This window comes from Dama dama, chromosome 29, assembly GCF_033118175.1.
Source record: "Dama dama isolate Ldn47 chromosome 29, ASM3311817v1, whole genome shotgun sequence".
In the NCBI taxonomy this organism is placed as follows: Eukaryota; Metazoa; Chordata; class Mammalia; order Artiodactyla; family Cervidae; genus Dama; species Dama dama.
This window is the reverse complement of record NC_083709.1, coordinates 67,413,780-67,427,991: the sequence shown is the minus strand read 5'-3', so window position 1 is coordinate 67,427,991 and position 14,212 is coordinate 67,413,780. Positions and strand designations below refer to the sequence as shown.

Sequence of the window (14,212 nt, the reverse complement as noted above, 5' to 3'; positions counted from 1 at the left end):
TTTTCTGAATGTTGAGTTTTAAGCCAACTTTTTCACTCTCCTCTTTCACTTTCATCAAGAGGGTCTTTAGTTCTTCACTGTCTGCCATAAGGGTGGTGTCATCTGCATATCTGAAGTTATTGATATTTCTCCCAGCAATCTTGATTCCAGCTGTGCTTCCTCCAGCCCAGTGTTTCTCATGATGTAGTCTGCATATAAGTTAAATAAGCAGGGTGACAATATACAGCCTTGACGTACTCCTTTTCCTATTTGGAACCAGTCTGTTGTTCCATGTCCAGTTCTAACTGTTGCTTCCTGGCCTGCACACAGGTTTCTCAAGAGGCAGGTCAGGTGGTCTGGTAGTCCCATCTCTTGAAGAATTTTCTGTAGTTTATTGTGATCCACATAGTCAAAGGCTTTGGCATAGTCAATAAAGCAGAAATAGATGTTTTTTAATTTCATGGCTGCAATCACCATCTGCAGTGATTTTGGAGCCCAAGAAAATAAAGTGTGTCACTGTCTCCATTGTTTCCCCTTCTATTTGCCATGAATTGATGGGACCGGATGCCAATGTTGAGTTTTAAGCCAGCTTTTTCCCTCTCTTCTTTCACTTTCATCAAGAGGTGATAAATATCCCAAACACAGGGTGGTGAAAATCCTGGGGGAATTCAGAGAGGAAAATGATTTATTTCAACCAAAAAGACTTATGGAGGAGATGGCATTGGAACTGGGCCTTAGAGAACAATGATTTGGACTGGGTTGAGGATGGAAAACAGTGGACAGAGGCAGTCAGTGGAGTGACTGGGGTGCTCAGGAATTAGTGCGAGTGTGGTGTGGCTGGAGTCGTGGGTAGGGTTTTGAAAGTAGGTAGATCTGAGTTGAAATTGGAAAGGCAGGTTGGGATTTGGTTTGGGGTCTGTATGGTTTGGGTCAACATTACCCAGAGGCAGTGAGGAACCAGGGAGGGTTTACAAACACAGAGCATTCCCTTACAAATAGCATCCTGGTTAGGGGTGGGAGGAAATGAATACTTCCAAACAATCAGGTACAAAATCACTCTCCATTTCACATGAGCTTGTGGTGAGTTCTGCATTGACTGTGAGAACAGCCTGAGTTAACCAGGCGATGAGGTGAAGCAAGCTGCTTATGCTGAGAGGACACTCGCTGGAACTGGGGCCCCAGAGAGCACACTCAGGACCGACGTGGGGAGGCCTTAGCACTTCGTGGTAGCCAGAGCTTTGTGACCACCGAGCGGCTGCCTCGGGAAGTAGAGAGTTCCCATCCCCGGTGAGTTTTCAGCATTAGCTGAAGGTCAACCTCCATGACCCCCGAGCTCCCTTGGGTCCTGAGATTTGGTCACTAAGATTCTCTAGGGCTTCTCTGATGGCCCAGCAGGTAAGGAATCCTCCTACAATGCCAAAGATGGAGGAGCCGCGGATTCTATCCCTGGGCCGGAGGAAATGGCAGCCCACTCCAGTATTCTTGCCTGAAAAGTCCCATGGACAGAGGAGCCTAGTGTGCTCCAGTCCACAGGATCACAAAGAGCTGGACGTGACTGAGCAACTGGGCGCGCACACACACACACACACACACACACACGTTTCTCCAAGTGGCCGTGGTGGGAGAAGAGGGCCTCCAGATGAGTCAGTGCTAGAACAGTTTCTCTGGGACAGAAGCCACAATATCTGATTTCATTCTCCTCCCTGGGCTTTCCCTTCTGTCCCCACCACCTGCATGTCTGGGGATGGGCTGGAGGGACGCCTGGCACATTGTAAATGGAATAGGAAGAGATGAGTCAGTTAAACCTTGCAAATCTCTTCTTGGAAGCCCCTTGATTCCACTGCAGACCATGTTGACCAAGTCATGGACACAATTCTGGAGAACCACATGAATAATGAGCAAGTCTCATTCATGCTTAGGGTACTTTCTGATGAATCAAAGCACTTTTCTGTCACTTACTGTCTCAGTGACCCTGGGAAGCCCCTCGGATGCTGTTGGCAGAGCCAGGCCATGGTACCTGTCCCAGTTCATTTGGTTCCACAGGCATTTATGTAACATCTGTTCAGAGCTGGGCACTGGGCCAGGAGCTGCTGTCACAAAGATGAGGGAGACACAGCCCTATCCTCATGAAATTCACACTGTGGTTGGGGAATGAGGGCCCTTAAATAATGAAGTATACAACACAGAGTGTTAAGTGCAGCTGTAGGGATGTGTGTGCACTTTGGGGTTATAGGAACACAGGAGGGGAAATCCAGGAGGGCTTCCTGGAAGAGTGAGGCCATTCAGAATTCTTGGCAGTTCTTTCCCTCTGACAATTCTGGCAGAAGCACTTTGTAGATTATGGAGTATTTTTGCAGGCATCTTTCATTATCCCTCCTTTTAGCAAACATTTCTTTTTCAAGTTTGATTCATCTTCTGTTTGGTTTAGTGGAGATGGAATGCTGAAAGTTTATGGTTTTTCGTGTTGCTTTTTTTCTTTTTTAAAATTAAACTTTTTATTTTGAAATAATGGTAGATTTATGTGCAGTGCTAAGAAATAATGTGGAGGGATCCCATATACCCTGACCCAGTTTCCTCCAATGATAACATCTGGTAAAATCACACTGGGATATCAGTGTTGATAAACTCACTGGGATCCTGGCCATGGAGACGAAAAAACACGAGAACAAAAAGGCCTGCCTCAGGAGTTGACATTCTCATCACTTCCTGTATGCCTGGTCATGACCCTGTGCGGTAGGTCATGGGTCCCCACGTTGAGGATGAGAAAAGGAGCCGAGAACGGGAGGTGCCTGGCCTGGCTCCGCACTGCAGGGACCTTGCCTGTGGCAGACTTGAGCCCTGTCCTCCTGGCGGGCTTCCCCAGCCACGCTCCTGCCTGTCATCAGGCCAGGCCCTGGGGACCCGGCTCCCCGACTCCAGCTTCTGTCCTCCTCTGGGTAGGTGCGCCTTGGGCAGGAGCGGGTGGTCGGCCTGGCTCTGGCCCACCTCCCCAGGGCCGCCTCGGCCCCGGGTGACCCCGGAGGACCCGCAGGCGATGGGGAGGCCTTGTGGCGGCCCCAGGCGCGGCCGGGGCAGCAGCCCCGCAGCCCGTCCCGCCCGGCCGGCCCGCGCTGCCCTCCTTCTCACGTGTCTGTTTCTTCTCTCCCCCATGCTGTGGCAGCGGTGCCCCGCGCTGATGAGACAGTACTTGGTGCAGCCCCAGGCCGCCCTTTTCCAGGTAATTTCCTAGGGACCCGAACGACGCCGAGCACACACCTCCCCGGGACGCGTGCCGCCTCGAGTCCCCGCTAGGAGTCCACGCCTCTCCTGCCGCCCAAGTGCGGTTTCCGAAGTGCGCTCCCTCTCCCTACGCTTCGGATCTTTATGGTTGCCCCGGCCGGCAGGCGGCGGAGGGTTAGGCTTAAATCTCATTTTATTAGTGAGGAAAATAAGGCTCAGAGAACTGGCCCGGCTTGCCTGCGGTCACACAGGTGAGACGGAGGCAGGACTGCGGCAGGAACCCCGTGTTATTCCTCTTAGTTCACCGTTCTTTCTACTACGGGATCAACAGCTTTACTTTATGCAGATAAAAATGAGCTAAGGAAGTCCATTCCCCTCCCTCAATCAGGTTTTCCAGGTTAGAAAAGATAGCCCTGAACATCCTTCTGGCTCAGACATTTGCGAGTGCAAGACTGTCATTTGGAGCATGATATCTGAGAGGAGGTGCATACCTGGTAGGACTTGAACTTGAGGCCTCCTAGGGGTCTGTGGCAGTAGGTGGAGAATTTTTTTTTTCGAATAGATATTTTATCAATCAAGATGCAAATACTAAAAATGTGGAGCCCACTCATCTAAACCATGCTTGACAAATGATTGCCTATCCTTTTTTAACTTTTTTTCTATATTAGTGTATCACAAAGAGTCGGACACGACGGAGCGACTGAACTGAACTGATAGTTGATTAACAATGTTGTGTTATTGACTATATTCCAACGCAAAATCAGTTTAGTTCAGTTCAGTCGCTCCGTCCTGTCCGACTCTTTGCAATCCCATGGACTGCAGCATGCCAGGCTTCCCTGTCCGTCAAAACAAAAGGTTTAAAAAAATAAATGAAGTCACACGAGGAGAGACTTTTCTCAAAAAAAATATATTGTGTTAGTTTCAGGTGTACGGCAGAGTGATTCAGTCATGCATATATATGTATCTATTCTTTTTCAAGTTATTTTCCCATTTAGGATGTTACATTATATTAAGCAGAATTCCCTGTGCTCAAGGATAGGGTAGGTCCTTGTTGGTTATTCATTTTAAATATAGCAATGTGTACATGTCAATCTCGAACTCCCGATCTATCCTTCCACCCCACCCTTCCCCCTTTGGTAACGATTAGTTCTCTAAACCTGTGAGTCTGTTTCTGTTTTGTGAATAAATACATTTGTATAAGGTTTTTAGATTCCGCACAAAAGTGACATACGGTATTTGTCTTTCTCTGTCTGACTTACTACATTCAGTATGAAAATTTCTAGGTCCACGCATATTGCTGAAAATGGCATTATTTTGTTCTTTTTAATGGCTGAATAATATTCCCTTGTATGTATGCACCACATCCTCTTTATTCATTTGGTTGTCGATAGACATTTAGATTGCGTCTATGTCTTGGCTGTTGTAAACAGTGGTGCAATGAACACTAGGAGGCATGTACCCTTTCAAGCTGTTTTCTCCAGATACATGCCCAGCAGGGAGATTGCTGGGTCACATGGTAACTCTATTTTTAGTTTTTTAAGGAACCTCCATACTGTTCTTCCTAGTGGCCATACCAGTTTACATTCCCACCAACAGTGTAGGAGGTTCCCCTTCTCTTTATACCTTCTCCAGCATTTATTGTTTGTAGATTTTTTGATGATGGCCATTCTAACTGGTGTGAGGTGATGTCTGATTGTAGTTTTGATTTGCACTTCTCTATTCATGAGTGACATTGAACATCTTTTCGTGTAAGTAGGCAAAGAAGTTTCTCCCCCAACTGGTTCCATTGGAGTGGACCCTCTGTGACTTGATGATGTTGTTATTCAGTCTGTTAAGTCATGTCTGACTCTTTGCAACCCCGTGGACTTTAATATGCCAGGCTTCCCTGTCCTTCACCACCTCCTACAGTTTGCTCAAACTCACGTCCATGGAGTCGGTGATGCCATCCAACCATCCCATCCTCTGTTGCTCCCTTCTCCTCCTGCCCTCAATCTTTCCCAGCATCAGGATCTTTTCCAGTGAGTCAGCTCTTCACATGAGGTGGCCAAAATATTGGCGCGTCAGCATCAGTCCTTCCAATGAATGTTCAGGGCTGATTTCTTTTAGGATTGACAGGTTTGATTTCCTTGCAGTCCAAGGGACTCTCAAGAGTCTCCTGGCACCACAGTTCAAAAGTATCAATTCTTTGGCACTCAGCTTTCTTTATGGTCCAACTCTCACATCTATACATGACTATTGGAAAAACCATAACTTTGACTATATGGACCTGTGACTTGCTGACCTCAGTTTAGTTTCTTTCCTGGGTCATAGTCAAGAACAGCACCAAGGAAGCACAAAATCCACAAAAAGAACTCCAAAAACTTGTAAAAGTAGGAATGTGGAGCACAACTGTTGCCTGCAGATGTTGGTGGCTTGGCAGCCAGTGGAGGGAGGGTGGGGGCCAGTGGAGGGAGAGTGGGGGGCAGTGGAGGGAGGGTGCGTGGGGCTGTGTTCCCAAGGGCCCAGGTGCACCAACACAGCCCCACTGTTCAGTCCTTGGCTTTCCAAAGAACTACGAGATATGGAAACAGACGCCATTGTCACCAGGAAAAGGGACACCAATCACCGGTTCCCGCTTTTCTTGTCTCTCTCTCCTGATCGTCCCCCCCCCCCCCCCCGTCTTTCTTTTCCTGTCCTTCTTTCTACCTCTCCCAGCCTCCACTTTCAAAAAGGACTTGAAGTATCCTGCAAAATAAACAATGACCTATATCTACAGTAGCTAAGGCTGAAAAAGTTCAGAAATTATGCAGAGGAAAGACTAAGATCATTCTACAAGGTGCCAGCAATGATACACTTGTGGTGACTGAGCTCTGAATTTGACTAAGCTTCCTGGCAACCAAGGCAAAGAAGGATATGTAGGGTTTCCAATGTCCCTGTAGTAATTTTTTTTGGGGTGGGTAATGAATTGTAGAAGACATTGACATGGAATTTGAATGTTCTAATGGGAGTGTCTCTAGAGGATTTTTGTTTTGTTTTTATTAAGTTCTTTGTATGGCTGTTTTCTTTTATTGCCTCTCATCAGTGTTGAATGCCTGATATTCTGTCCCAGAACAATGAAGTCACTTCCTCGTGGATTACGCCTCATGGTAGACAAGGACATTGTTTTCTGGTCACCTGACTTGATGAGGGGTAGAGGTGGGAGGTTAGCATATTATTTCGAGCTCTTGTTCAAACCCTCCCCAGTTATTTTTTGGATTTTGTGGTGAATATCATGCTCCTGGATCATGCATTCATTCATTCAGCAAACACTTAGAGGGCTCTCAGGCTATTTCCTGCTCTGTGCTCTCAAGGCAACTGGAGGGAGATAGACAAAGAGCCATTGTACGTGGTGGCAAGCATGATGATAGAGGTCTGTGCAAAATGACACCAGTTACGGACACATAGACAAGGGACTCATGATTTCTGTGTAGGAATGTGGGGTCCGGGAACTGCTGCACCGAGGAGATGACATTTGAACTGGGTCTTGTGAGTTTAAGTGGCTGAGTGAGGTGCACCTTCCAGGCAGAGGTGGGACAGCTCCTGGAGTGACTGAGGAGTGGCCAGTGGAACGAGGTCCAGGGACCCCAGGAGATGGAGGAGAAGGCAGTTGCCGCAAAAAATCACAGGCGGCTGAGTGGGACAGAGAATGGTGAGAAACTGGGGATAATTACAAAGCGAATGAAATGACAGCATCCCCTGGCTCATGCAGGAGCAGAGCAGGAGCTATAGAATCCCACCAAAGGAGAGGATGGGTCTCAGCCCTGTGAGCGGGAGGTGGTGGGAGGCCCATGTGGCAAAGGGCAGTGGCAGCTGGTTTAGGAATCCGGTTGTCTTCTCAGCCCCAGCTCTTTAGGGAAGTTCATCGCAGCTTCTGGCAACCACTGGTGGTTGAGCAACTGGATTTTTGGATCTCCCACTGCATGTCTTACACAAGTTCCAGATTTTGTGTCTGGAAGAGATGATTCAAACCCCGTTGCTGAAGTGACTGAGCAAACTTTGATACTGAATTTACTGACTAAAACAGAATCAAATAACAAAAAAGCCTCTTCCATCTGGATATTAAATATGTTAAGAGGCAGGGTTGGCCATCCTCTGATCATTTTCTTAAACTCGGGTTGGCTATGCTCCTTGGGAAATAGAGACTTTCCCTTGTGGACGCAGCTGCCCAGCCCGGAGTCTAGGAAGGGGACAGACGTGGTAGTGGGGTGGGGAGGGCGCAGGGGTGCTACTCTTAGCCAAGGTACTGCCTGGCTCTCCTGAGGATAAGGGTCACTCATTCATTTGTTCATCCAAATGTTCACTGTGCAGGCTCTTCAGAGTCGAATCCCAGCTTGTCTACTTTTTCATCTGAACCTCTTCCGCATGCAACTATTGACATGTACCTTGTATTTGGATCACTCCCATATCACTTCTGAGTTTCTTTGAGCTCTGCTCAGCAGAGATCAGGGTCAGGGATTGCTCAGGTCCAGGATAAATAACAGCTTGCCCAAGAAACATTTCCTTACCACTTCCTGCGCCGTGTCAACGAATGGCTCTGTGCCCTTATCCCTGTTGGATGGAGCTTCAGGACCACGTGTCTTTTCCCTTGAGATGTGTGGATGAAGGTCAGGGAGCATGTTTGGGCCTCACATGCCATCTTGCACACAAAAAAAGCCCAGTAAGCACTAAGCATGCACTCTGCTCAGACCTCTACACAGGAACCTAGGGAGATGATAGGCCCTGTCCCGGTCCCAGGGTCTCAGAAACCCCAGAGATCCTCACAGAGACACTTTGACCTCCTGGTTTTGCACGTGGCAATGCTTTGAAGGAGGGCCTCCGATGAGCCTTACATCCTAATTTTTTAAGCAAATGAGGAGTTGAATGCACGAACAAGTCCCATTCTGTGCTGGATAAAGACTAGACAGTGACCTTTTCTCAATAGCTTTCTGCTGCCTGGAATGAAGACTACTGGGTGAGATCTACAGCAAGAAATATATTGTCATCTCTACCTAGCACACACATATCCACTTACATTGAAACAAAGAATGATGAAACAGGATTTACTTTTTCTATGTGAGAGACTCTTCTGTTCTAGTTGACTCTGTTTTCCATTTTAAAGGTTAGTACTAGCGCAGTGATTTCCTACCTGTTGAAGGGTTAGGACACAGTATGAAAATCATTAGGGTGATTGTCAAGATTTTGGAGTCGGATGGACCCAGGTTTGCATCCTGGCTCTGGCACCCAGAAGCTGTGTGACATTCAGTTCAGTTCAGTTCAGTTCAGTCGCTCAGTCGTGTCCGACTCTTTAGGCAAACACGTTCCTCCTTCGTTAGAAGTCTCAGTTCCTCATCTGTACAATAGGAATAATGTAGGCCCTACTACATGGGGGTAAGTGTGCAGGTTAAATGGGATAACACAGATAAAAGCTCCTGGCATAGAGTCGGTGATTGACAAGTGTGAGCTTTGACGTAGTTGTGAATATTACGATTCATGTTGTCCTGGTGCCACTCTGAACTCCTGCTTCCTGGGGAGTGGTAGTCAGGACTTCCTGGAGGAAGAGGCATTGAAGCAAGGCAGCAGGTTGGCCAGGAATCACTACTCTCCTCATAGTGACCAGGAACTCTGTGAGCATTCCAGGGACACACATTTTCTTTTCTATGAAGGGCAGACTTGTTCCCAAGTCTGGACCGTGTTAGATGCCTTTGCCTTTCACATTTAGGTCTCTAATCCACCCAGAATTGATTTTTGTGTCTGGTGTAAAGTAAAGATCCAATTTCTTTTTTCCCTCCTTGTTTCTGAATGGATAACTGGTTCCCCTGCACTGTTTATTAGAGTCTCATCCTTCCCTGCTGATTTGTACATCCCCTCTCTCATATATCAAGGTTCCATACATGCACAGATCAGTTTCTGAACTCGATTCTGTTTCACTGGTCAATTTATCCATGCCTGTGCCTGTCTCATACTGTCTTAATTACTGCAGCTTTATAGTGATTCCTGATGTCGGGGAGGCCTGTCACCATCTTGTCCTTCTCCTGTAGAAGCCCCTGGGCTGACTGTAGGCCTTTGCTCTTCTCTGCACGTTGCAGAATCGGCCTCTGCTAGAGACAGGTGCAAAGTCCCGGGAACTCTGGACAGGAACCCACCTCAGGGTGCCTGGGCCTGCCGTACCTCCTGGACGCACGGCCGCCGCCCACCATGCTCAGCATTCGAGCTGCCCTGGAACTACGTTCTAATTCATTTGCAGAGAAAAGCTCCAGGGATGTGCCTGAGTCTTTGTCCCCTCTGCCCGCCACTTGCCCAGTGACTGCTCTGGTTTCCCTCCCAGTGACTCAGCCCTCATCATCCTGCCCAGGAAGCCTGCAAACTCCTTTCAGAAGACTGCTTGTTTCCTTGTCCTTGTCTGCTAAGGACATAACCCTGGACAGACAGAAAGGCATCATCCTTTGGCAGTGCCAGGGTGATGGAGGAGACTCCCTGCACCAGAGCTTGGCACAGCCAAACTCTTTGGCTTGGGTATCTGCGAATAATTTCTTTACCTGAAGATAGGCCTGGGATTCAAGTGGGGAATGGGAAGAAGAGACCTGTCACTCTTGCTTATACTGTGGTTTTTCCTGGAGTGGGAAGACCCATGTTGGCAGCCTCACAACCTTTCCGGAGACCATTCTGACAGTGGTGCCAAGGAAATGACACGTCCCAAGCTCTGGTTTCATGCACTGGCTTAAAGAACAGAGCATGACTCATGGGCCAAGTGTACATGGTTGGTGTGGATTTGGTAAATCGGTTTTCAGCAGACTGGTGTTTACACGCTTCCAGAATTTAGGAACATTTGCTTTGATATGATGGTTTTGGGGTGAGAGTTTATGGTGAACCATGCCCTGTTGACCCTGGGCACAGCCCTCCTCCCCCTGGCTCTCAGGTTCCTCCTCTGTGAACTGAGAGTTTCAACAAGGTGATGACCCAAATTCCCTTTAACCCTCGTTTTTGTGATTCTACACTTGCCTTTTAAGAGCACAGAAATGAGAAACTTTCCTTTTCATCCTCTTGGCTACAAGATTCATGTTTCTGCCTTGCTTTGGTTATAGATGCCTCCCTCCTTGCATAGAGGAGGTTGCTTGTCCCTGGCTGGCTGGGGCTGAGGGAGGGGAACCTGCAGGCCATAAAGAAGCAAGGTTTGAATTCTCGTGACGCTGCACTGAATCTTGTCCACTTCCTCACTTGGGGAGATGTCCTGATTCTGGACACCTGTCTTGTTCTGTCGAGCTGAATGTGTCCTCTCAATGCCAGGGATTATGAGCCCCCCAGGAGCCTTGGTGCTGGTACGGGCTAGCTGGCTGAGCCCAAAACATGGCAGTGGTATGTGGCTGGAGTGCTTTGGAACCTCCATGCTGAGACATCTGTCTTGTTTCCTCTTTCAGACCGCCGATTATTCCACCATGGCCTCGCTGGCAGGAGGGCTGGATGACATGAAGGCCAACTTGACCAGTCCCACCCCCGCTGACATCGGGAGCAGTGTGCCTGGGCCGCAGTCTTACCCCATTGTGACAGGTGAGGGCACCTGGGGTGTGGTGGGGCAAGGGGTGAGTGGCGGGGAGGGAGAGAACGTGTGTGATGATGAAAATGGCTTCTTGGTGCTTTGGGGCTTGACAGGGGCCGTCTTTCTTTTAATGAGGTTAAGAGGTCCTGGAACAGCTTGGGGGACTAAGACTTGGCTGTAGATGCTCTGATAGAGCCAGAGGAGAGCAGGTAGCAAATGGGCAGTGGGCTGGGCGTGGATGGAGCAGGGAAGCCTCACATCAAGGGGCTAGGTGATTTCAGGGCCCCTGGGACTGGGGTGAAGTGTTCAGATGGCTGGGATTTAGCTGTCTGGGAGAAAGGCAGTCCTGGTGGGCCTCAGCCCGTAGGGTGAGTGGGATTCCTGCCAGATCGCTGCCAGGAGTTTCAGATTTCCAGGTGGAGTCAAGAAGGACAGGAGGTTTAGACTACCTTTCTCAAAGACCAGTCGCTTGAGCTGTCAGTGTGAAAATGAAGCATGTGGGCCCTGGAGGCATGTTGCTGGATTTGAACTTGTGGTAGCTGCATAGTCTTGAGGAAGTTAAATAAAAATTCTGGCCTTACAGATGGTCTTTTCATCTGTAAAATGGTGCTAGCACCCACCTCACGGTGTTGCTGTGAGAATTAAATGCTGCAGACACATGAGCTGCTTAGACTCTGGTCTAGCGCACACGAGCACCCAATATGGCGTGATTATTACTCCCTGTGAGGTGGCTGGTCACGTCAGGCTCGCCGCTGTGAAAGGGGCTGGACCACAAGGGTGGGACAGGCAGACACTGCGCCCTCCTCCAGGAGCACTGGGCTAATACGGATGGACAGACTCAGCCACCAACTCTGGGAAGATGTCTGACTGAACGGGCAAGAGGCAGTCTTGGGTAATGAACAGACGGTAGGGGGCTGGGGGCACTTGGACGAGAGCCTAAGGTAGTGGGATGTCCCCGTAGGCTGATACACGAGACCCAGGAAGCAGTCAGAGACAAGGGGTTCTTAGAAATGTGAGTGGGCTGTGCTTGCATCAGGGCTGGATCTGGGTTAGAACTTTAGGGAAAGAGCTGGATGAGGCAGGCTCTCTCCCAGCCTCACGGAGGCTCCTAGGCAGAGCAGGCCCAGCTCTGAGACTGGAGCTCGTGGGGCTCAGGTGAGAGTAGCCAGGGCCCTTTTTGCAGATCCAGGTACCACGTGGTGATCAGTTCAGAGGCAAGAGTGACTTGGTCCCCTGTCTGCCTGAAATGGGGCCAGAGGCTGGAGGGCAGTTGAGCCTGCAAGGGATAGGGGTGTCAGTAACGGAGCAAGGATCTATGGAGAACCTCAATCAGAATGAACTGAGGTTCATTCTTTTACTAAACATCGCAGGTGTCCCATGAATCCTCCTCCTTGGGGTCATGAGGGTCTGTGACAAGATCTCTGACAGCATCCCCATTTTACAGATACAGAAACCAAGTCTCAGGGAGAGGAAGTATACAGGGGAAGGCAGAGAGGTAGAGCCGGCCTGCACAGTCTCCTGGGTCCTTATTCTTTTCAAAGAAGTACAAATAATTGGATAGGTAGGGGTGGTAAAGTAGAGGGAAGCCTGGATTAGTTAGTAATAATAGTAAGTCACTTTATCTAGTAGTTATGGAGTTCCAGACACTCTGCAAGATGAACTCGTTGTACCCTTGGAGGAGCCCTGGGAGGTGGGTACTATTATATCAGATCTATTTCTTAAAAGGCCTGGGGCAATTAAGTAGCTTGCCAGAAATCACAGCCAGTGAGCAGCAGAGGTAAAACTGAAGACCCGGCGGGTACAGTCGGCCACTCTACCGCACAGATAGCCTGGGGCTAATCCTGGCGCCCTCACTTCCTTGCTGAGACTTTGGTCCTGGTCTCTCAGGGCCCTTGTGAGGATCACGTGAGACCCCTGAGGGGCCTGCCCTGCAGATGGAGGGTTTGTTATTGGGTTTGGGGTTCATGGGTTTAGGCAGATCACAGGAAGACATAGTCTACCAGCTGCCCAAGCCTATTTAGATGGAAAGGAATCCAGTAAACGTTGAGACTGTGGTTGTATTTCTGAGATTCTTATCTATTGATGTGGCATACTGGTGGTCAGTTGCCCAAAGGGCTAACCTAACCCACAGATTAGAACCATATCTAAAAACAGATATGGTTAGTTTTGGGCCCATGTAGGACTTCTTATAAATTTGAGTCAACATTAAAAATTTTTTAATCTGCATCTCTGGCTCTCTTGAAAAATCAGAAGATCTGGCCACACTGGGTGGTATTCTTACATGGTTGTAGAAAGTGGAGGATGAGTGGCAGGAGCCCCTCAAGACAGGGCCTCCACCCACCTGCTTTCTCATTATTTTACAAGCCTAATCTGGAAAGGAATTTGAGTTGAAAACCCTTGATGCAGAAAGTCAGTGCTAAAAGCTAGCTGGGTGCTTTAGCCATTCAGGGTCTGCAGAAGGCCAATCTGGATGTGAGCTGAGTCTTTAGGTTAAACTCTTGACCAAAGATTTGTTTGTATTTTGATCTGTCTATTTTAAAGTCATATCATAGAGCAGAAAATGAATACAAATATAAATATCTCATACCTAAGTCAGAATTACACCTAATATTGAACTATTAAAATTATTCTAATTATAAATATATAACACATACACAATAGTATAATATTACAAATATAACCATTAGTTTTCTTGTAAGTGAACAATAGCTAGCTAGAAAAATAAAATAGGGGAAAACAGTAGCAACAGCACCAAAAGAAAAAAAAGAAAAAAAGAGAGTGCTGAGAAATAAACTTAACATTAAAACTCCACTAAAGGGTATAAAAGAGTAAATGGAGGTATTTCCCTGGTGGCCCGGTGGCTAAGACTCTTTGCTCCCAATACAGGGAACTTGGGTTCAATCCCTGGTCAGGGAACTAGATTCCACTTGCCACCACAAAGGTAGAAGGTCCTGCATGCTGCAACTAAGACCTGGTGCAGCCTAAATAAATAAATATTAAAAAAAAAAAAAAATGGAGAGCTACAGCTTGTTCTTAGATAGGAAGACTCAACACCATGAAGATGTCAGTTCCCCTAAAGTAGTCTATTAATTCAAAGCGTTTTCAATCAAAATGCCAACAGAACTTAAGACTTGCCAAAATGACACTGATTACTAGACAAATAAATACTCAAGGGTAGCTAGAAAAATTCTGAAATAAAAAAGTGAATAAAACAGCATATTTTAAAATTTTATGATAGCGTTACAACAATTAAAACTACTAACTGAAAATGAAGCAAATAGATAAATGGAACAGCATACAGAGTTCAGATCATTTGTCATTGCACCATATGCTCAGCCATGTCTAACTCTTTGGGTGTTTATAAATACAGCATTTCAAATCAGTAGAGGAAATATAAATCATTCAGTTAATGGTGTTGGGACAATTGACCTATTGGATCCATACCTCACTCTTTATATCAAAATAAATTTTAAGTTGATCAAA

At 47.5% G+C, this 14,212-nt stretch overlaps 1 protein-coding gene across 8 annotated transcripts in view; it reads left to right on the top strand.

Moving 5' to 3' along the window:
• The window catches only part of PAX5 (paired box 5), a 186,194-nt gene that overhangs the window by 99,943 nt on the left and 72,039 nt on the right, over nucleotides 1-14,212 (top strand). For 5 of the 8 annotated variants that reach the window (XM_061132927.1, XM_061132923.1, XM_061132924.1 and 2 more), the window contains 2 exons: nucleotides 3,140-3,196; nucleotides 10,611-10,740. In XM_061132927.1, coding sequence (XP_060988910.1) covers nucleotides 3,140-3,196; nucleotides 10,611-10,740 — 187 coding nt within the window. The remainder of the gene's footprint in view (nucleotides 1-3,139; nucleotides 3,197-10,610; nucleotides 10,741-14,212) is intronic. The other 3 variants (XM_061132928.1, XM_061132925.1, XM_061132926.1) reach the window with 1 other exon arrangement.